Source organism: Staurois parvus, unplaced genomic scaffold (genome assembly GCF_062004578.1).
Source record: "Staurois parvus isolate SC_StPar_1 unplaced genomic scaffold, SC_StPar_1.0 ptg000276l, whole genome shotgun sequence".
NCBI lineage: Eukaryota > Metazoa > Chordata > Amphibia > Anura > Ranidae > Staurois > Staurois parvus.
This window is the reverse complement of record NW_028318072.1, coordinates 2,955,399-2,979,724: the sequence shown is the minus strand read 5'-3', so window position 1 is coordinate 2,979,724 and position 24,326 is coordinate 2,955,399. Positions and strand designations below refer to the sequence as shown.

General features: G+C 41.7%; 1 protein-coding gene across 1 annotated transcript in view; it reads right to left on the bottom strand.

The window, feature by feature from the left end:
• Window positions 1-21,569, bottom strand: part of LOC149459047 (uncharacterized) — an 84,127-nt gene extending 62,558 nt beyond the window's left edge. The window contains exons 1-4 of the mRNA XM_089681716.1: window positions 21,408-21,569; window positions 6,055-6,219; window positions 1,503-1,551; window positions 1,241-1,390 (exon numbers count right to left, since the gene is read on the bottom strand). Of these exons, the coding sequence (XP_089537842.1) occupies window positions 1,241-1,390; window positions 1,503-1,551; window positions 6,055-6,219; window positions 21,408-21,554 (511 nt within the window). The 5' untranslated portion in view covers window positions 21,555-21,569. The remainder of the gene's footprint in view (window positions 1-1,240; window positions 1,391-1,502; window positions 1,552-6,054; window positions 6,220-21,407) is intronic.
• Between the last annotated feature and the right edge of the window lie 2,757 nt (window positions 21,570-24,326).

Sequence of the window (24,326 nt, the reverse complement as noted above, 5' to 3'; positions counted from 1 at the left end):
ACTTTGGTGGTTGCATAGGAGAGGGGGCCTGTGGCATTATCATAATGCCATAGTTTCCACTACCCCATGCAGCCACAATACAGTAGTGTCACAGTCCCTACCCATCACCCCTGCAGCTGCCTGGGAAGGTGTTGTGCAGCACTCTGGAGGAAGTGCTTATGGCCTCTGGTATAGTTCGGGCATATTTACCACAAGGTAAACAAGGCATTTGCCTAGGGTGGCATTTTTCAGGGGGGCAGCTTGGGGACCAGGTGGGATCTGAGATGGGCTGCTTGAACCAGGGGATGTCCAGAACTGTGAATGTGAGTGTCTTTCTCTCTCTTGCTGGGAGGGGAGTGGCCAGTGAATGGGGGCGATGGTTGTGGAAGGCTCTCTCGGGTGGGGGAGCAGGGGTGTTGTTGGTCAATGTCAGGCTCTCTGTGGGGGGGGGGGGCAATTTTGTGTTGCCTAGGGTAGCACAAAAACTAAATACACCACTGGGTATAGTGTTCATGGAATATTAATGATTTAAAGTGGAAGTAAACCCACTTTTGTATCTTTTACCTACAGTTAAGCTTTTAATAAGGCTTTAATAAGGCTTACCTGTAGGTACTGTAAATATCTCCTAAACGTGCACCATTTAGAAGATATTTACTGTAGAAGCGCCGGTGGCATCACCGACACATGCACAGTTTATTGCTATCCAGGGCCCTGTTAGTAAGATTTCAAATCAATTTCTCTTCTGGTAACAACCATTTACCAGACAAGAAGTAAGAAAAATTCTGGAACAGGAAAACTGACAGCAATAAAAAGCTGAATGGGCTCTAGCATTCCCCTAGTTCATTTACAAAAAAAAAACATTCTTATTTTTCTCTCTTTTGCAAATGGAATGCTTTCTTGACTTTCTCTCTGATGAAAAGGTTGTCCCCAGGACAGTGAATTAGAACGAGTCTTCCTAATGAAACCACGGACGGCATTAAAACCTAACGGGGGTTCTAATCCTTCTCAACACTATCTGACACAAAAACAAAAAAAAAAGATTTTCACTATACACTTTAAAATTACCAGCACACAGGATCAGGAGTTTCTAAATGTACTGTGGCAGTTACACCTGCCCTCAAAGAGATCCGTAACAATAACTGATCAATCTATTCTTTGCAAATTTGATGTAACTTAACCTGCTTGTGGTACATGAAGGTAAAACATAATCATAAATCAGTCATGGCGCAATTGAACATCCAATATTATACAATATACTTACCCAATCTGATGTTTCCATGTTGTGTGAGGAGGATATTTCCAGCTTTAAGGTCCCTATGGATGATTTTATGGGAATGCAAATATTGGAGTCCTTGTAGGGTCTGTAGACAGACTACACGAATCTGGTTCTCTGATAGGCCATGGCCCAGCTCTGCATATTTGGGGGATTTGAAACAGAGATGATCACAGAGATGGATATAATCATTTAACTTCTTCCCACAATTACTACAATCAAATGCAGCAAATTCTGCTTGCACACTGACCTATCATGACAGCATCAATTGCTCCTCCAGCACAGAACTCCACCATGATCTGAGAAAAATAGAAACCACAACTATCAGTCTGGAATGTTTCTGTTCACTGTAGTTTTTCAAGGTATGTGCAAAAGTCTGCCAGTCCTTTGCACTTCTTTATCTGCTTGTAAGCAGGTGGAGGCTGCACTATAGCCCCCCAAACTGAAGGTGACATTGTGCCATTTCTTCAGCCCAGCAGGAGACAATAGAGGGTTTATTGTCACTTACTATGGGCTCCAGGCAGACATTTTGAGGAGCACAGCATATCTTGTTAGATACCAAAATCCCATGAGATTTGGACAGCCATCTTGACACAGAATTATATAAATTAGAAATTCTTTGTCATTCAGGGTGCCTGCAGTGGGGGAGTAAGATAAGGACAGAGTCCCCGCTGGTTAGGGGGAGAATAGAAGTAGCATTAGGAAGTGATACCTGACAAGGAGGGAAAAAAGCTTCCCATTACAGGTTGTCTCCTCTGGCAGCAAGAAGTGCATGTCCTGCAACATTTGCAGTGCCATTGCTGTAAATTGCCTTATTTCTGTGAACATTCAATTGCTACAGTATAAATAACATTTAAGTACCCCTGTGTGTTTATTCAGTTCTTGAGTATACTGGTTAGGCTGCTCCTACATGCTGCTGCCAATTATATTTACAGGTTATCTCTTACTGTTTTACCATGTACAGTGGGGATCGAAAGTTTGGGCACCCCAGCTAAAAATTTGTATTAATGTGCATAAAGAAGCCAAGGAAAGATGGAAAAATCTCCAAAAGGCATCAAATTACAGATTAGACATTCTTATAATATGTCAACAAAAGTTAGATTTTATTTCCATCATTTACACTTTCAAAATAACAGAAAACAAAAAAATGGCGTCTGCAAAAGTTTGGGCACCCTGCAGAGTTAATATCTTGTACTGCCCCCTTTGGCAAGTATCAGAGCTTGTAAACGCTTTTTGTAGCCAGCCAAGAGTCTTTCAGTTCTTGTTTGAGGTATCTTTGCCCATTCTTCCTTACAAAAGTCTTCCAGTTCTTTGAGATTTCTGGGCTGTCTGTCACGCACTGCTCTTTTAAGGTCTATCCATAGATTTTCAATTATGTTGAGGTCAGGAGATTGTGAAGGCCATGGCAAAACCTTCAGTTTACGCCTCTTGATGTAATCCCCCGTGGATTTCGAGGTGTGTTTAGGATCATTAGCCATTTGTTGAAGCCATCCTCTCTTTAACTTCAGCTTTTTCACAGATGGCATCAAGTTATCATCCAAAATTTGCTGAAATTTTATTGAATCCATTTTTCCTTCTACTCGTGAGATGTTCCCTGTGCCGCTGGCTGCAACACAACCCCAAAGCATGATTGATCCAACCCCATGCTTAACAGTTGGACAGAGGTTCTTTTCAATAAATTCTGTGCCCCTTCTTCTCCAAACGTACCTTTGCTCATTCCGGCCAAAAAGTTCAATTTTAACCTCATCGGTCCACAGAACTTGTTTCCAAAATGCATCAGGCTTGTCTATATGTTAATTTGCAAAGTTCAAACGATGATTTTTGTGGTGAGGACGTAGAAGAGGTTTTCTTCTGATGACTCTTCCATGAAGACCATATTTGTACAAGTATCTCTTTATAGTGGAATAGTGTACCACAACTCCAGTGTCTGCCAGATCTTTCTGGAGGGATCGTGCAGTCAAACGTGGGTTTTGAATTGTTTTTCTCACAATCCTGCGAGCTGTTCTGTCTGATATTTTTCTTGGTCTTCCAGATCTTGCTTTAACTTCCACTGTTCCTGATGACTGCCATTTCTTAATTACATTCCGAACAGAGGATATTGACATCTGAAAACGCTTTGCTATCTTCTTATAACCTTCTCCAGCTTTGTGAGCGTCAACTTTTTTCAGTTTCAGTTTTCTAGACAACTGCTTAGAAGAACCCATGGTGCTGATTGTTGGGGCAAGGTCAGATGAGTCTGGGCATTTAAAACCTTTGAGACTGACATAACCTGGTCTTCCCAGACGATGATTGAGAACAATCCATGACACTGGCAGGTCTCAGCTTTGCAAAGGGGGCAGTGCATGCTATAAATTCTGCAGGGTGCCCAAACTTTTGCAGACGCCATTTTTTTGTTTTCTGTTATTTTGAAAGTGTAAATGATGGAAATAAAATCTAATTTTTGTTGACATATTATAAGAATGTCTAATCTGTAATTTGATGCCTTTTGGAGATTTTTCCATCTTTCCTTGGCTTATTTATGCACATTAATACAAATATTTAGCTGGGGTGCCCAAACTTTCGATCCTCACTGTACCTCTTCCTTCTTTATCCTACCCCTATATTTTCCAGAAATACCAACTACAGTTATGTACATATCTGCTCAGGTATCTGAACCTTACCAAGATTCTAACTCCTATACCTATCTCTATACTGCTATCCTTCTGCTCTCTACCCACATGGAAGAAAAATATATTTTAAATATATTTAAAAAATATTCTTCCCAAATATTTTAACATAAATTTGAAATACTACAATTTTGTCTGTATTCAATATATTTCAATATATATATATATATATATATACTGTATGTTGAAATGCGTTTTTTGACAAAATATATGAAAAATATTTTAAAAAATAAATTTTCAAATATACTGTATGTCTTTAAAAATTAATTTAATCTACATTTTTTCTACATGTTAAAAAAAAATTGGAAGAATATATTTAAAAAAAATATATTTAAAAAAATACTTTTCATATATTTTGTAATTTAAAAAAAAACGCATTTCAACATGCAGTGTATGTATATATATATATATATATATATATATATATATATATATATAAACATATTTTGAAATATATTGAATATGGCCAAAATTGTAGTATTTCAAATATATGTCAATACATTTGGGAAGAATATTTTAAAAATATATTTCAAATATATTTTTCTTCCATGTGGGTATGCCCATTATACTGATTGTTCATTATGATCTGTTTCGTTCTGTGTCCTCAACTTTCAGCCCTGTGTGGGATTATTTCAAAGGCACTTTGTCCCTGTGAAGCCTTTCCTATGTGTACGTTCCTCATCTATATTCTTTGCTTTCAGTTTGCTTTTCCCCATTTTTCTTGTTCTGCATGCATTTTCTTCCTCAAACTCTATTAGTCCTGTATATACTAAGGGCTCTGTTTACCACAAGATGCTGAGAGGTACTGTGGGATCATCAAGCTTTGAAATGTACAAATTGAAATAATTTTTATTTCTTTATTTTGGTCCAATCTTCTATTCATTTCTGAACATTTGGGGCTAAATTCAGCAAGATAATTGCAAATTAGGGAGTGCAGAAAAGGTTGAAAGATGTCACAAGGCTCTTTATAGTTCAGGAAACATGAAACCATCTCTCTTTTCACATGTTTGTTGGTCTTTACAGTTCTTTAGATAAATTAGACAGCATGTTGCCTCCAATATCACATTCTAACATTAGATTTCATGGGGGTGGAGCTTCTACAAAAAATATTCATCATTCAGATGTGCCTAGGAAAACGTGATGTTTAATTATAGCCCTGTAAATATTTCTGTATCTTATGTCAATCATGTGTTACTCTTCTTTCTCACTACCCTCTGTCATCATCAATCTTTTGTTCATCCTCTATGCCAGGCATGTCAAACTCAATAATGACATCACTTAGGTAATTAACATTATAGCAGTAACTGTAACTTGGAATAGTTATACCTCAGGAGGTTCTACTGGATTGTGCTCTGCTATTAGGCCCCCTAACCTGTGGGGGCCTGACATTTGCTGAATGTGGACCTAGCGCCTAAAATGGTCCTGGAGCTTTCCTATTGTGTGATGGAGGAAGCAGTACCAAAGAAAAGAACCTGGAGAGAGAGACTGGAAAAAGGTTGGTCTCTCAGAAGAGCCTGGTGACAGGCTTGGAGGAAGCACTGAGCCTAGGAAATGGAGAGAACAAAGTGTGTGAACCAGCTAAATTACTGCATACAGTGTCACCAGGCCATCTTAAAGGTTTTGGCACTGCAAAGCTGGAGATGGATCTGAATCTATAGAGTCGATGAGTGATCTCCTATGGTATCCGGAACCCCTAACCCTCACCTTCTTGACCGTTCTGCAATAATTCTTTAAAAAGTCAAAAGTGACTGGCATCCAATGTTCTTTCTCAGTCCCCCATATTAGTCCTGAAGGGAAATGCTGACCCACCCCCTGCCTCTGGAAGTGCCACCATGCCTCCGGGGTGTCAGGGGGGTATTACATACTCTAAAGCAGTCTTGCTGGAATCTCACCCATATCTTCTTATGTTACCTTGGTATCTCTCTGCTGACATTTTCTGAATTTACTTCTGAATTTACTTTCTCTTGCTATACCCTCTAGCCAGTTCTATATATATTTTTTGCCTCAAAACCACTTGTGTCAATCCTACACGTTTTCCTTCCAGGCTTATGTGCATCTTCTCCTCCTGTTTTAAAAATTTGGCCCTCTGTCTGCACAGTGATACATTTCTGCTCATCGTCCATATTACCATCTTACCCACAGCTGTCGGCCCCAGTAATCTGCTTCTATGAGTCTGAGAACATTCGGGTGTTGACACTGTCCCAGAATATTAATTTCAGATATGTGATCTTCTAGAGCTTCTTCAGAGAAAATTTCAAGTATTTTCACTGCAGCCAGTGCTTGCGTCTCCTTGTGATGTACCTAAATAATATATGAAAAGGGTAATTTAATGCATTGAAATTAAAGTGATGTGCAGAAACTGACAGCAACCAAGGAGATTTATCATTCACCAGCTTAGGAATCCTGAGAGTGATAGAAAGTAATTGCTGGCTGCCTTCTAAGGTTAGTGCACTTTACAAATTACTCGTAATGCAGTGCATAGCAGCCCCATTGTCTGCTATGGGACAAGGGAGTGGCAGTGCATTGTACCAAAGACAGATGATCAAAATTTGTGGCCCTATGAACTGCAGTTATGCTTTTGTGTTAATGAACCATTGAATACTTGTAGTTATGCTCCTGTGTTAATGAGCTGTTTCTGTTTTTTCTTTCCAACATTTAATACCTGGGTTACCATTTGTCAGTTCTACTTCCATTGGATTGGTATGTCTTACAATTGTTCAAACTTGCTTAGGAAACCTGAAAGTCCCCTGAAAAGGCCACAGAAAGTTTACGTAATTTATGCTTTGTAGCCTCTCTTGCCAGTAAATTAGTTTTCAGCCCTGGGAGCCTGAATCAGTCATTTTTGTCATGTTGTTTGCAAGAACTGGACATTACTGCTCTAAAGCCCCATTCACACTTGTTCACTTACTGTGGCCAGTAAGGATTGCATGTGGGAGACCCACTGGGTTTTCCCGGCAATTAGCTGCAGGTGGAAGCCCCATTGGGAGGCTAAAAACGACCATAGCTAATCGTGGCCACTTGCATGCAATTGGTCAAGGAGCAGTTACCTGAGCATGATTAGCTCTGGTTGCAGACTATCAGGACCGATCATTCGCAGGTAACTGCTCCATGAGCAATTACATGTGAGCGTGTGTGATTAGCTGCAGGAGCTGTCAGTCTTCCATTGCTTTTAATGGAGCTTCTGCCAGGAGATTGAGCTGATTGCTGGGAACTGCACTGGATCTCCCTCATGTAATCGTTAACAGACCCATTTGCAAGTGTGAATAGGGCCAAAGTGTTCAAAGGTCACAACTTTGTGCTATGAAGTTCTACAGCAAAACTGTTCAGGGGCCCTTTTTCTCTAATCTCAGTTCAAAGGCAATTCCACAAAGATCTCCAAACTTTTTAGCGTGGCGCTACTTAATACTTTAAATGCTGAATATTGTGCTAAAACTCTAAAGTACTATAAAACCCCTTCCTCCTATATGAGTTCTTCATTAACATCTAAATACATTATATGTGCATCCTCTTCAAGACAAATGCAAAATTCTGTCTGGACAAAGATGTTCAGTGGGTTTCCCTGAAATATTATCTTGTAATCATTGTTTACCATCTTCTGGACCTATTGATCCACAATATTCTCCATCCATACCCTCCAAAAGGCTGCGAGCCTTGCACTCACTCGGAGGGGTTGGACGGTTATGCCATCAAAAAAACTTCTCATTCTTCTTAGCTGTCTGGGCTGCTCTTGATTTCCCTCAAAAAGGAGCTCTACAGTACATTCCTCTACATTGGGCCCTAGCTTTTTCCCGGCCAACTTTATATGATCTAGCTTCTCGTGCTCTTCTAAAATCGGCTTGCCCTGAACAAAAAGTCTGCTGTCTCTTTTTGTTTGTTTGAGGTAGAAGACTTGATCTTCCTCTAGTGACCCGCTTAATGGCCTCTTCTAAGGTCTTACTGAACAGCATCTCCCCATTATATTGGATGTTGCAAACTGCTTGTTTTGATGTGTCATTTGCCATCCAATGACGCAACTAAAGGGACCGCTTAATTGTCACTGAGTGTGCAATAAGCCTTTCTAACAAGGCTATGGGTGCCTCGGCTAGAAATGCCGCTGTTTATATATATATATATATATATATATATACACTGCTCAAACAAAGTAAAGGAACACACTGAAAACTCAAGATCTCAACGGGGAAAAATATCATGCTGGATATCTATACTGATATGGACTGGGTAATGTGTGAGAAATGTAAGGATGCCCCATCGTTTGATGGAAATGTAAATTATCAACCTACAGAGGATTGAATTCAAAGACACCCCGAAAATCAAAGTGAAAAAATGATGCAGCAGGCTAGTCCATTTTTCTGAAATTTCATTGAAGCAACTCAAAATGGTTTGTATGGCCCGCACGTGCTTTTATGCATGCCTGACAACGTTTGGGCATGCTCCTAATGAGAATTGGTTTCCTGGGGTATTTCCTCCCAGATCTGGACCAGGGAATCACTGAGCACCTGGACAGTCTGAGGTGCAAACTGGTGGTGTCGAATGAACTGAAACATGATATCCCAGAGGTTCCCTATTGGGTTTAGGTCAGGCGAGCGTGGGGGCCATTCAATGGTATCAATTCCTTCATCCTCCAGGAACTCCCTGCATACTCTCGCTACATGAGGCCAGGCATTTTCATGCACCTGGAGGAACCCAGGACCCACTGCACCAGCGTAGGGTCTGACAATGGGTCCAAGGATTTCATTCAGATACCTAATGGCAGTCAGGGTGCCATTGTCTAGCCTGTAGAGGTCTGTGCGTCCCTCCATGGATAAGCCTCCCCAGACCATCACTGATCCACCACCAAAACAGTCATGCTGAATGATGTTACAGGCTGCATAATGTTCTCCATGGCTTCTCCAGACCCTTTCACGTCTGTCACATGTGCTCAGGGTGAACCTGCTCTCATCTGTGAAAAGCACAGGGCACCAGTAGTGGACCTGCTAATTCTGGTGTTCAATGGCAAATTCCAATCAAATAATATAGTGCCGGGAAGTGAGCACAGGGCCCACTAGAGGACATCAGGCCCTCAGGCCACCCTCATGAAGTCTGTTTCTGATTATTTGGTCAGAGACATTCACACCAGTGGCCTGCTGGAGGTCATTTTGTAGGGCTCTGGCAGTGTTCCTCCTTCCACAAAGGCGCAGACACTGGTCCTGCTGATAGGTTAAGGACCTTCTGCGGGCCTGTCCATCTCTCCTAGAATAACTGCCTGTCTCCTGGAATCTCCTCCTGCTCTTGAGACTGTGCTGGGAGATACAGCAAACATTTTGGCAATGGCATGTATTGATGTACCATCCTGGAGGAGTTGGACTGCCTAAACAACCTCTGTAGGGGCCAGGTATCGCCTCATGCTACCAGTAGTGACACTGACCCTAGCTAAATGCAAAACTAGTGAAAAACAGTCAAAAAAGATGAGTAGGAAAAAAAATGTCAACCCCCTCTGCTATTTAACTGACCAGATCAATATCCCAGAAGTTTTACTTTACTTTACTTTAAAGAGGCAGCTCTGGTACTTTTTCAGTGTACTGTCAGCAGTCAGCCTTTCCACCTAGCAGCAGGGTCTCATAGGATTGTTTTAGACAGGTAGTAAGCTTACCACCCTTTCAAAGCAATCAGAGGCGCTACTGCTGCCTCCTGATGGCTGTTTTCTAAACTCTTTTTTATAATTGACAAAGTGCATTTGGCTCCCATTTGAGGTGTGGACCAATTGATCTCAATGGGCAAGTTTGATAGGTGGCGCCACCTGTCAAACTCCGCAGCCTGATTTAAAAATGCTGTAGCTGAAAAACAAAGCATTGTGGCTGTGGCATGTGTACAGCCCTATCAGGTTGTACTGTTAGAATTTTCGTGGGTGGCCAGGGGAGTGCAGTAAAACCGTGACTCAGCCGCCTGGTTTAAAACCCCCACCTAGAGCCTAGAGGGTGACTGTGGGGAGAAGTCCAGTAGGTAATAATTATACTACATCACAGAAACATCAGGTCCCATTCCCTGCTAGATATGGCTTCCCAGTGTGGCAGATGACTGGACTGGATGGACAGAAATACAAATTCTTGGCAGGTAAATTCATTCTCATATATATATTTCACCTGTGTATTTAGCTGGTTGTCTGGAGTTCAAGTTTAAATGAAACTGCTTAAAGCATGCCTGTCATGATAAAAGATAATCCAAAAGAAAGGTTTCCTGCAAGAGAGGAGATTATATACTCATTTCCAATTGCCTGTGTGTTCTACCTTTCCTATTTACCAGTGCTGCAGCCTCTGTAAGTTTCTTTTCAATGTGAGAAGGATGGATTATTAACATATTGAAAAAAGCAATTGTGTACGGTAACCCATGACCACTGCCTCTGGTTAGCATTTCTGGCTAAGAAAAATGCTGTTTCACAAATGGACATCTTTCATAAATCTCTTATTTTTCTTTATATAAGTTTATCAGATCACTGTCTGCTTTTATCCTTTGGTAATATAAACACTGAATTGAGTTTAAGCTATAAAAATGCTGTGCAGCTCGCTGTAAAATGAAAGTGTAAGATAGCTACGTGATGCTACGCTTTCGGAAGCCAGTGTGGTTTTTCTACTACCTGGAAGGAAATACCCCAACAGACTGAGCAGTTCGTCCATACAGACAAAACAATTTATGATGATGGTAGCTAGAAGAAACTGCCACTAGGTCATAATATAACTATAAAAAGGAAGTAATCATACTTTTTCAATAGTTTAGGTAATTTTCTTTTTTTTAAGTTGATGTGGTTTTAAGATGATGTTTATATATTTTAAAATTGCAATAAAATATTTGCTTCACAAATTAACATTAATACAGATGGAACCCATGACAAAGGATTCCCAAAGTTCTATGGGTTTGCCAGAGATGACAGCAGAAAATGTATATTTATAGACTGTTGACTCCTTTGAATAAGTCTGGATAGATGAAATGTGTTGGGACACAGTTTAGTAGAGTCACAAAAGAAGCTTGGTGGAGTCACAAAAGAGGTGAAGTTCTCACACAAAGGTGCAAAAATTAATCAGGGATCAACAAGGAGAATGCTGGCCGGGGGGCTCTAATTTTCCATCTGTGGTGCATGCTCTACATGTGGTGTTTAATTACACATAGTTCATGTGAGTGATTTTTGTTTGATTTTATTTTTCATCAATATATAATTTTACACTATTGTGGTCCGTACTTTTTCATTTTTACTGAGATTCAGATCCTGGGAGAGTGCACTTAAGAGGTGGAGTGGATTCCACTTAAGCAGTACTGCCAACATTGTATTAAACAATATGTAAAGCCAACATATTATATTCCTGATTTATGCCTGCTGTACCATGGACATGTATGGAAAAGTATATTTTTCTCTTTGGATTGCTTCCTTTGTGTGAAATACCTGGTGTTCCTGCCAGTCCCTCTGCTTTCCTATTAAATACTGACCACACTAGGCAGGAGAGCACAGCGTTGTCAGTCCTGGGTTCTGGAGCTGTGCTGGGAGCTCAACCTGCTTTCCTTCAATGATCAGGTTTTTCCCTGACACAACCCCCCCCCCCCCCCACACACACACACACGCACACAGCCTTTCAATGACAAGTACTGTGTGCTGATCTTTCTCCTTCCTGATCTCCTTATGCAACTGAGAACAGAGAATATGTGATCACCCTTGCCCTGCTCAAACCTAGCCACTTTTGTCTACAACAGTTTGCTTTCATCCTCCCTAGACACACTCGCCCCACTCACTACACTCAGAATCAGGCCTCGACCCCTAAAACCTCAGCAAAAAGATGACACCAGCCTGTTCGCGGTCAATTGCTACCATTCTTATGGACTCCTGGCACTTCCCTTCTCTATCCTGTATTGTATGAATTTATGCGGTCAAAATGACCATCCTTCCCAAACTTTTATACTATTTTTGTACTTTACCAATTCGGATCCCCACCTTTTTCTTGCGACTTCTTCAAAATAGGATACTTTTATTCATTTGGGCCTACAAACATCTCAGAATAGCGTGCTCAGTCCTCTTTGCCCACAGGTTCAGAGGGGGTTTGGGAGTTCCAAAAATTTCCAAATATTATATGGCAGCACAAATTTCCCGACTCTTTATGCTTCATGTGACGTTGGACATTCCTCTTTGGGTGCTCCTAGAACTCCCCAATTGCTCACCCATCCCGACCTCAACTTTCCTGTGGTTCTCGGCCAATTTGCATCCCCTTTCTTGAGCCCACTCATGTCACATAGTTTACGACTTTGGGACTCCATCTGATATTCTGGCAACCTTATGTCCCCATTTCTCCCTCACCTTCCATTGCTGAATAACCCTCTTTTTCCCCCAGGACTAGAACAACCCAATGCCTTTTCGTGGTGGCCTGTGCATGGGTTCACTCAGGACCGCCACTTTCTAGGATCTCACCACTTTCCATCCCAGACCTCACTATGCGAATCGTATGATGCGTCCCCAGCTGAATTCTTCTGCTACATGCAAATACACCATTGGATACTTACTCTCAGGTGCAACACTTCTTTCCTGTTTCAAAAGACAGCTTTTGAACAAATTTGACTCCATTTTCTGGGTGCACTTGGCACTATCTCTACGCTCTACTCCTCCCTGAACACGGGCAATCGGTCCACATCCTTCCCCTATGTTGCCCGGTGGGAACATGATGTCCTATGGACTCAGAAGACTGGAGCAAGGCCTAGTCCAGTGTGGATAAATGTTCCTTCAGCACGTCTACTATGGAGGCAGCCTTTAAAGTCCTCCTCCGCTGGTACTGGGTGCCAGCCCGTACTGCTCATTCGTATCCACCTTACAGTAATAGGTGTTTTCGGGGCTGTGGCCAGCGTGGGGATGAGATTCACACCTGGTGGACCTGCCCCCGCCTCGTGGGCTTCTGGTCCAGGGCCTTTGGCCTCCTGTTGACCCTCTTCCATATACCTTTCCACAAAGATGTAAGACAAGCGCTCCTCCATTGCCCAATTCCAGGACTCTTCCCCTACCAGCAGAAATTATCAACTTATTTATTTATAGCTGCCAAGGGGGCAATAGCATGGAAAAAACCCTCAGTCTGGTTTGCGAAGGTGAAGAGCATCCTGACTACCCTAATGGTCCATGAGAAGTTGACCAGTATTGTACATGACACCCATGCTAAGTTCCTGAAGGTTTATGACCCTTGGTGGTCATATGCTCTTCTTACTCTGCCCCCAGCCAGCATGGATGCTCCCGGTCACTCTGATGCTTGCTAGCATGCAGGACTCTTCTCTCTCCTCCCTCTTTGCCCTTTTTTTTTAAGTCTTTCTCTGCACAGTCCCTTCCCTCCTCGAGGGCTCCCACTGCCCCTTCTCTTTATCCCCCCCCTTTTTTACTTTTGTTTTCCCAACCTTCCCCCACTCCCTTTCCCCCTCTCTCCCTCCCTTTCTAACCCAAGGTGATTGGAGACTTCCTACCTTTACCACCCCCGAATCCCTGTAATCCCCAAGATTTTTGGCTTGGGTCCTTCGGGCCTGTCATTTGGGACTTCCCAGCCCAGTTGTTCGCGTTGGTCAGTTTGTAATATCACATTATTAAAATTTAAATATTGATGTTGTAGCTCTGTCTACCAATCTCCCCTGAGTGGGAACCAAATGCTTTTTAGTTCCATGTATTGTTTGTTTTGCACTACAATAAAAATGATTGTACCAGAAACAGATGACATCAGAAGTCTCAAAAAGCATAGCGTGCTCTTGAGCGCCTGTGGCATAAGACTATGTCTCAGAAAGATCAGGAGCCACCACGGCGTGTGGCTCGGCGCAGCACAGTGTGCCAACTCGCACTGGTGTGCGGGCACTAGGTCCTGGCCGGCCGCGGCGACGGCGGAGCTGGTGCATGCGCACTCGGGACCGCGGGTGCGTGCCTGGCACCAATGACAGCGCAGGGCGCGGTATTTAAATCCGCTCTGCGCGGACACTGGTTGCTGTATGGTCTCTTCTGTTTGTTCCTGCTCCTGTATCCGTGCTGATTGATTGCTGCCGACCCTGATTGTTCCTGACCATGCTGTCTTCTTCTGCTCTGACCCCTGGCTTGCCTGACCTCTCTCTTGGATGCCCCTCATTGGATCTGACCTACTGTTACTGACACGAGTGACCGGACTATTCTCTGCCTGTTGCATTGTACCGCGCTGTCCCCACGGTTACCGACTCGGCCTGTCTGACCACGCTTCTGCTCAGCCATCCATCCGTCCTGCTCAGACCCATCCGCCTCTTCACATCAGGCTCTCATCCTGCAGATACCTCTGGCGGATTCCTCTACCACGGGTGGGTGTACTTAGGGGCCGCGACCTGGTCTCTGTCTGCTCCAAGTCCATCCCCACCATCAGGGGCCCTGGTGAACAAGCAGACTGGGACTTAGACTCCGCGCTCTGGGAATCCTATTCCGTGGGTTGCTAGAGGTACCACCAGGCCGTTCATTACAGATTTCAACCAATATAAATCTGCTCTCCAAAAAAAACAATTCTTGCCCCAACACTGCCAAGTAGTCCTATTTTATAACTATCATTAACAACTTTTTATCCAGTCCCCATCAACTCTTCTGTACCTTAAACTCTCTACTTCATTCTCCACTTCCTCTGCCTCCCAACTCACTCACTGCCCGGGAGTTTGCTAATCACTTTACAAATAAGATTGATACAATTTGTGATGAGATTTCTGCTGTACAGATACTCCCCCCCATACTTAACGCAGGAACAACCATTACTTCCCTCTTTCAACTCCGCAAAAGACAAGCTTACTAAACTTTTATCTAAACGCCCACCTAACCACCTGCCCCCTAGCCACCCAACCTGTTCCCTTGCAAATGCTACAGTCACGCTCTGTCTCTATCCTACACTTTCTAACTCACATCTTCATTATCTGCCTCTCATCTGGCATCTTCCGCAACTCTTTAAAACATGCACTAGTCACCCCCATACCTAAAAAGCCCTTATTGAACCCCACCAATCTTAACAATTTACACCCCATCTCCTTGCTCCCCTTTATCTCCAAACTCCTTGAGCATCTGGTCTACAACTGACTGAGCGACTATCTCACTGAGAATAACCTTCTTGTTCTCCTTCAGTCTGGATTTCAACATCAACACTCCACAGAAACTGCTCTCCTAAAACTCACAAACGATCTAATGGCTAAAACCAATGGACACTATTCTGTACGTTTACTCCTGGATCTCTCTGCTGCCCCCCTCCTCAAAAAACTCCACTCCTTTGGTCTACATGACTGTACTCCTTGCTGGTTCTCTTACTACCTATCTCACCACACCCTCAGCGTCACTTACAATTTTACTTCCTTCACTCCTCTTCTTTTCTCCTTCCAGGTACCCCAAGGTTCTGTCTTGGACCTTTCTTGTTCTTCACCTCCTCCCTGGGTCAGTTGAGAGCCTCTCATGGCTTTCAATAGCATTTCTATGCTGATTACACCCAAATGTATCCCTCTACCCCACAGCTCACTCCATCAATCTCCACATGCATCACCAATTTTTTAACAGACATATCAGTCTGGATGTCAGTCTGGACTCTGAACTATTCATTCAGCTCAACATCCAATCACTGTCCAAAGCTTGCCGCTGCAACCTACCCAATATCTCCAAAATACACCCCTTACTAACCAACGACACCACACAGTTTCTAAGTCACTTCTGGCCATCTCTCGCCTCGACTACTACAACTCCCTCATCATTGACTTATCTTTACATAGGATATCCCCTCTTCAGTGCATCATGAATGCTGCTGCCAGACTCATCCATCTTACCAACTGTTTAGTGTCTGCTACTCCTCTCTGCCAATCGCTCCACTGGGTTTTGCTCACCCAACAAATTCAGGTCAAAATGCTAACAACAACTTACAAAGCCATCCAAAACTTAGCCTCCAACTATATCACTAATCTAGTCTCAAAATACCAACAAAATCGTTCTTCTCTTCTTTCCTCTCAAGACCTCCTGCTCTCTAGCTCCCCTGTTACCTCCTCCCATGCTTGCCTCCAGGACTTCTCTCAAGCCTCTCTCATCCTATGGAACTCCCTTACCCAATCTGTCGTACTATCTTCTGCTCTATCCACTTTTAGACAATCTCTGAAAACCCTTCATTTCAGAGAGGCCTATCCTGCCCCCACCTAACAACTGTAAGTTTATTTTCTCCATCAGCTCACCTTCCACAGTTATTACCTGTTGTATTTGTTGATCCCCCCTTCTTACATTGTAGGCTCTAATGAGCAGGGCCCTCTGATTTCTCCTGTGTTTAATCATTTTGTAACTGTACTGTCTGCTCTCATGTTGTAAAACGCTGCGCAAACTGTTGACGCTATATACATCCTGTATAATAGTATTCAAAATTTCAGTTTTAGGTGGAGATGTGAATTCGCTTAAATGGAACAACTTGATGTTTATTATTGAAGATTCACTGACTATAAGCAATATTATTCTGATCTGGACGAAGAACGTTTTTGGCTGACTGTATTATTGCAACAGCTGCTACTAACTTGCTACTAGTGAGACTTCTTTTGATAAGAAAAAATTGGATTTATTTAAATATTTCTTTACAATATTCAGTTTGTGGTGAATGTTTGTACATTATATTTATTAATAATATTTGGTGATTTAGCATATACAATATATGCACTTTATATTAACTAGTGGTGTTGGGGTGTGTTGATTTACTTATAAAGAAAGTATTTATATACTGGATTTACAGACTGTGTATCTGCTTGTGAAACTAAACAAAGAGCTGAATACACATAGCAGGAAGGAAGAGAAGGAATGATGCTCTGACTCCTACATAAATGTTTGTGTGATTGTGCATTTGTGCACCTGTGCAAGTGTGCATATAAATGACAGATTGAGCTATTGAGCTGTGTAAACAACAGGCTTTTTCAGTAAAACAGATGAGAACAGGAAGGTAAATATTTTGAAAGTGTTTTACAACATTGAGAGGACACAAAATGTATTTAATATTTCCCTGGAATACTCTTTTAAACAGAACTCCAAGTAAATTAAAACACCCTTTATTTCAAATACTGTATATTTTTATACAGAATGTATTCTGCTAGTACAACTGCCTACAACATATTTTTGTATTTTCTTCCTAAGATTTCCTACATAACAAAACAGAAGGTCAATGGTAACTTTTTCATTGGAAACCATATTCTTTTCTGTTGCACATTGCTGTCAGTCTAACATGCTTCCATGTACAGGGGGCTACCTAGAGAGGTGTATTTAAATAGCAGGAGAATAGGTGCACAGAGAACAGCTTGGTATTGTGATATAACTCAATGATCAAGCAGGTGATGCATACATCTGCAGCTGGAAATAGTGGTATCAGCATTCTGACTATGCTGTCTGGTAGGGGTATGTGAATCACAACAATTGCTGAACAGAATGATACAAATCTTGACAAGTAACACAGTGCATTTATCTGTATCTCATCTGTGATCACAGACCTGATTTACATATTACCAAGCCTCTGGCTTCCTGCGCACACTCTACAGCTGGTGTTTTTCAATATTTTGGATTTGCAGTTTGAGAAAATTGAAGAATGAACATCGTTTTAATTAAACTTTCCTGCTAAAAGAACAGTTGAGACCCAAATTAGAAGAATCTTACTTGCTCACAAGTTGTGTTGTGTAAGGCATCTGTGTAAATGTGAGATACTATTAATAACAATGAGATGTCACAGGGCAATGATTTACACTTTGCATCAGGTCCCAGAAGGTTTATTGTAAATCCCTTGTTCGTGCTCAAGGTGATACGTTGATATGAAGTTCAGAGATTTGCATGTACTACTCTATTAAAGAAGATGCTACCCCAACATTTCATATTTCATATATGTGTATGTTCTACCATGTACGTGTGTTAAAAATATCCTCTCCTCTTTGTATTGCTTCCTTTGTGTGAAATACCTGGTCATTCTGCCAGTGCCTCTGCTTTCCTATTTTAAACTGACCACACTAGGTAGGAGCACTAGCAGCACATCCATCCCAGAGTAGTCAGTTTTCTGGCTGTGCTGGGAGAACAACCTGCCTGTCCTCCAATGGCCAAGACCTGTGCTGACATGCCCCCCCCTCCGCGCAGCCAGTCACTGGGAAGATCAGTATACTGCTGTTTCTCCACCCTGACCTCTGTAAGCCCCTTATGCAGCTGAGAACCAAAAAAAAAACAAAAAAAGGTATTCATAATGAATTTTTATATTGATATATAAATGTTATGTCTTTCATTTTTATTTTAAACTGAGGTTTGTTTAAACTGGGTTGTACATCTACAGTGATGGGGTCCTAGATTCAGCAGACACCAAACTGAGCTGAATCTGCACAATTTTTTATCCTCACCTTTCCCCAATCTTTTCATCGATCAAAAAATATAAATGGTACATTAAAGTGTCACTAAACCCACAGCAGTAAAATCAGTCTATATATGCAGTAAAGCATGCTTGTTATACTCAATGTGGAACCTAAGGGGTTAATCCACCGCATTGTGTAAAAAGGGTGTTTGATCCTGTGTTTTCTGATCCTCCCCTTCTTCTACTATCCCCCATCCATCTGCTGATAGAACAGAGCACTGGGGGCAAGCTGCTCATGCTCAGTTTGGTGTATATTGCTAGAGAGGTTTTTTCCAGACAGAGGGGTTTTTCAGCCTCATAGGACAATCAGGGGAGAATGAAAACTACAAGCTTTAACCAGCGATCAGCTGGACACTGATAGAAGTCACAAGACTGCTCTAACTGCAGATGAGAAAAGGTATATAGCAATTTATATGTACTAAAATAATTGCATTTCCGTGTTCTGTGTACTGTTGGAGACCAGATATAGTGAATGCAAAGTCCTGGGTTTAGTAACACTTTAATGCAGACTTCTGCCTAAACGTAACAAAAAGCACTTTTTTTGTGCACTTGTACGTAGAATTGTTATTATTATTATACAGTATTTATAAAGCGCCAATAGTTCGCTCAGCGCTGTATACACAGGGCTATACTCACTACAATCATACTGTATATATATTTAATGTCTAACCATATTCTAATGTATTTTGCTGGCTTAACAACTGAATGTCACCTTACGTTATCAATTTAAAGCGGTAGTAAACTGCCTGAAAAAAAATAAAATAATGGGCCCCTTGCAGGTTTAGGTCATATTGTACTAGTATACACCACGCATGTGAGCAGGAGCCTTCGGCTGCATCACGGAACTCTGAAGGTCCAGCATGCTGTGGCGTCCATTCAAAAGCGCATGCGCTGGTGACATCACCGGCTGCATGCTGTGTGAATATCTCCTAAATAGTGCAAGTTTAGGACATATTCACTGAACCTACAGGTAAACCTTATTAAAGGCTTTTCTATCGGTACAACTTACAAAGTGGACTTTACTTCCACTTTAAGTGTGCTTTTTTTTTTCTTTTTTTTAAGCATCAATATGGTAAGATTATTGTCCTAAAAATTCCCAAGTATTGGCCTGAAACGGGACATAAGGCAACAGGACACTCTGTGCAAAGCTGAATGTGCTGAGCATGTAAATAAAATTTTAAAAAAAAAATAAAATCTTGAAATGTGACCTTATAATGGTGTAACTATATGTGATAGGTCCCAAAGCAAAACTATTTTAGCATACCTTTTCTCCTTTTAATTTAATGAGCGGGATTGAACTTGGCAAATACAAGGCCGCAACATATGGACAGAAAAAAAATTACACAATTGAGCAATCATGGAGCTAGAATCTTGAAAGAAAATAAAATCTTGAAATGTGATCTTATAATGGTGCAACTATGTGTGATGGACCCCATAGCAAAACTATTATAGCATACCTTTTTTCCTTTTAATTTAATGAGCGGGATTGTACTTGGCAAATACAAGGCCACAACATATGGACAGAAAAAAATTACACAATTGAGCAATCATGGAGCTAGAATCTACACAGGAGCCATTACAGTTGATCAGTGAAAACTTGAGATTACAATCACATTAAAAAAAATAGTAAGAGAATCATGAATGAAACGTATTCCATCAATTATTGAAAAAAAAACAGTAAATCTGTTAAACAACTAGCCCAACAAATAGATTAATAGTAGATAATGGGTTGTGGTTGGTTACTTATTTCATTTTTGGGAGGCCTTAGGTTATCGCACACCTTTTATTATAATCCTAACCCCATTACTGTGATGTCTGCTATCCTGGGTTATTATTATTAAGTGTTCTTGCATGGCAAGACCACTTACTGTTATCTCACATATATATTCTTATTATTATAGCAGAATTTACCACCCTAACTCCCCCACAGTTTTTACACTACATAGACAGTAATATACCGAAACGTGCGGATTGTTCCCGATTGGTGTGCTATTACTTTGTGGAACGTTTTGCCGAATGGTTCACAAAATATTGGCGTTTGTGTGGTGAAATTGGTTCCATAGGAATGTTCAAAACTAGAGTGGGAGTTGACAAAAGCTAGAGTGTGAGCTGAAAAATCAGGACATGATTTCTAAACTGCCATCTCTCCCTCATTTTCAAGCCCACCTACACAAATCTTATATCAAAACGTTCAGCTATCCCTGCTGCCACTAAAAATGTCCACGGCTAAGCCATAGTCCTGATAGTTTTCACAATATAACCATTTGTTTGCAACTCATGCCGCCCATTGACATTCATTGAAACTTCACTCTAGCCACCTCAAATTTGAAGGGCAATTTCTAAACTGCGACTGTGCCTTCATTTTTAATATTTCAGAGACATACTATGCATGCAAAATGTAGGTCTGGATCTTGTGATTCTCACAATATAAAGCTCTTCGGTGTAGGATTTATAATTTTTAAACTACAACCGTTTGAAGATGACAACCGTCAGTGAAGTGAGCAAGTTGGAGCAGTTTGTTTTTAACCGCTCTTCTCTGCCCTTGCTGTAGAGTGAGTTGCCATAGAAACCCAGGTGTGTGAGCAGGCAGCAGAGTGACAAAAGCTAGAGTGTGAGTTGTAGACTACTGGTGGAGGTAAGAACACTTCACACAATTTCCACAGAAATTGTAGCTTTTCTAGTTATTATTATAATACAGGATTTATATAGCACCAACAGTTTGCTCATCGCTTTACAATTTTGCTAAAACTGTTACATATTAACTGCTTTTCTTACCAAAACAAGCTATATATGCAGTAAAATTATCCAAAACGATTTCCCAGTTTCTTTTGTTTTCTTTATAAACCACTATGCAGCTAGATAACACAGGGCCCCCTCTTCTACTGGGTCCCATTGGAGAAGCATTGCTTACTACTCTTGGGTTTGATAATACATACAAACAAAAATGAAAAACAAGAAAACTAAGCATCTGAACAGTTCCATGTTTTCTGCGTACTCATTAACAATGCTAAAGGTATTACAGTGATTTGCATAAATGTTACATATATATTTTTCAAGCAAAGTTGAAGATCCTATTGAAGTAAAGAGCCATGTAAAGACATTGCAACAAGTGAGCAAAATTACCTTGTAAACCTTCCCGAAGGCTCCATCACCCAGCTCACTCAAAATTTCCCAGGTCTCTTCTGGGTTAATGTCACGTGTGAGCCAGGGACTTTCTACCATGTGCTTCTTATCCCCTCCATATCCAAAGAGTTTCAAGATAAACGCCATAATTACAATTTCAGAACATTAGTAAGTGTAAATTCTTTGCAGAGCAGCGTGGACAATCTGGCAGAACTACACTTCCTTTCTTTCAGTAAGACACAAGGTGCAGGAAGCTGGGTGATGGGTGACAGAAACCATATATCAAAATATTCCCCTCCTCCTCACCACATCTTTATTAGTGATGAAGCCTCACTAAGGGGGCTGAGTACAATCAATGTTTGAAAAGTAGGTTTTTTTCTATTGTTATAACAGTGAACTACTCAGTTTCTTTTTCTGCTGGTTAGGAATAGAGATCAAAACCTACACAGTCGATCCCTCTCTCTCTCTTAATTTTCCTTTTGATAGAAGAGAGGTCATGCATGACCACCATGGTGGCAACTGTCATTGCCAGTGATATCAAGAGGGTTAAGAAAATAGATCTGCCTGAAATGGGATCCACCGACAATTTAATTGATTGAACAAAGATAGACATTTACAAATATTTGTGCAATTAACTCATCCGGTAGAGTGTTTCATGACAGAAGTGGTAGCCGGCACTTTTTAGCCCATTGCTGAAAATGGATAAAAGAAGAAAGTAGATCACTTATTGATTCACTTCCAAAACTGGTTGATCACCTCTGCTGAATCATTATACTGTATTTATTAAACTGCTATAGTTCACAACCTTATGGTTACAGGACATCATCAGTGACATCATTTTCCTTGTTTGGGACAAGGAGTGGCCCCATTCAGCTGAGGAAGTAAATTACTAAGCAGTCCATTCAACTCAATAATGGGTTTATCTCACCCTGGTATACCTACACCACAGCAAACCACAGGAATGGATTTAGCGATCATGGATTTACTCCTCACTAGACAGCAGTAGCAAACGTGTGCCTTTATTACCATGGAAGAGGTCACCAATTACTGTGAAGCCTCTGCACAAATTGTTATGTACTGGAGCCAACAATAATTACTGTACTCCAGGTTCAGTTTGACTGTAGTGTTCTCTGTGGCAAAAAAAACTACATGTGACTGTCATGTAGAAGTTTGACTGAACTGCTGGAACAAGCTTTAAAAAAAGTCAGGCAACCACATTTCAGAAGCAGGTTATGATGGAGAACCTTGTGCAGTAGAAGTTGTATGACTGTTATACAACACATGCTGGGACTGTATCCAAAACATTTGGTGTTACCCTCTGACAATTGTCAGTTTAACTTAAAGTGGTAGTAATCCCTTACATATACCCAGAGAAGTGACTGGCCTCAGGTGATACACAGAGATGAAACACATCCTCCCACATAGGTTGTACCTGTTTATCTGCAGTCTTCTCTTCTCTACATCTGTTTAAAGTGCTGAATTTGTAAAGCTTGTCTGAGAGTTCAGAAAAAAGGGGGCGGAGAGCTAAAGTTACTCTCTACAGAGCTCACTGAGGATAGCTCTGAGAGCTGATTGGAGGGAAGAGACACACCCCCTCCACACAGCTCACAGGAACAGAGCTGAGGCTGTCACTCTGCTGGAGGTCCCTCCCCTGTCAGAATTTTTTCTTTTGGTGTCAGGAAAAATTCCCAGAAGTGACTCCTACAGATATGAGTTGAATTTGCCCCCTGAGCTAGCTGTGGTCCCTTGAACTTTCCTATTAGTCCTGTAATAAACATGACCTGTAGAAGTTGTGTCAAAATAAAAAAAGAATAAACAGCAAAGGGCAAAGGAATAGCCATCAGTGTGTGGTCTCCCTGCAGCTGATATTTTCCCCAGGCCTGACTTACAAGGCTTATGCCTTTATTATGAGGTGACCATCTTCATAGAGGTCCTCATGTCTAAGCTGCCCCCCTCATTACTGGGGATCTAATGACTGATGGAAGAATAATTAAGCATCAGCAGCAGAGGTTCCGAAAGCACAGATCCACAGAATGAATTAAAAAGAGAGTGATGCAAGCAATGCAGCTTTTTCTCCAGCAAGGTGATAAGGGAGCAGCACAGCAGTTATATCACAAACTCTTACTCTGAATTTGGAGAGACAAATAGGCATAAAGTAGCTTAGAGCTCACACTGCAGATATACAGCTAGACCTAGGAGGCTACTGAACAGGATTGCCCAGGCAAAGGAAGTGCACTGATATTTTGTATGAAGGATGTAAGGAAAAATTAAACATTTTCAACCACTTACTGTCTAGATGTTCCTTCTAACACAGCACTTCATCACAGGGCCAGATCCAGCCTGTCTGATGTGGGGGTGCAATAAAAAAATGTCAGGGGGGCAGAGGATGCAAGGTCAGCAGGGAAGTGTATTGGAATCAGTAGGGCAGTGGATAGGGCTAACATTAGTGGGCAAGTGTACAGTGGGTTATCAAGGTAGTATACAGGGTTGGCAGGGCAGAGGATGGGGTCAGCAGGGCAGTATACAGGGGGTCAGCAGGGCAGTATACAGGGAATCAGCAGAGGATGAGAGATCAGCAGGGAGGTGTACAAGGGGGCAGTGTACAGGTGGTCATTAGGGCAGGGGACAAGGGTCAGCAGGACAGAGGACAACAGTCAACAGAGCAGATAACAGGGGTCAGCAGGATGGAGAACAGGTGTTATCACCTGTGTGATATCAAGGTAGAAGACAGGGATCAGCAGGGCAGAGGAAGGGGGGGGTCAGAGGACAGTGGTCAGAAGGGCAGTGTACAGGGGACAGCAGGACAGAGGACAGGGATAAGCAGGACAGAGGAAAGGGGTCCACAGGGCAGGATACAGGGGGGAAGCAGGGTAGAGGACTGGGTTAGTAAGTCAGTGTATAGGGCTCAGCAGAGAAGAG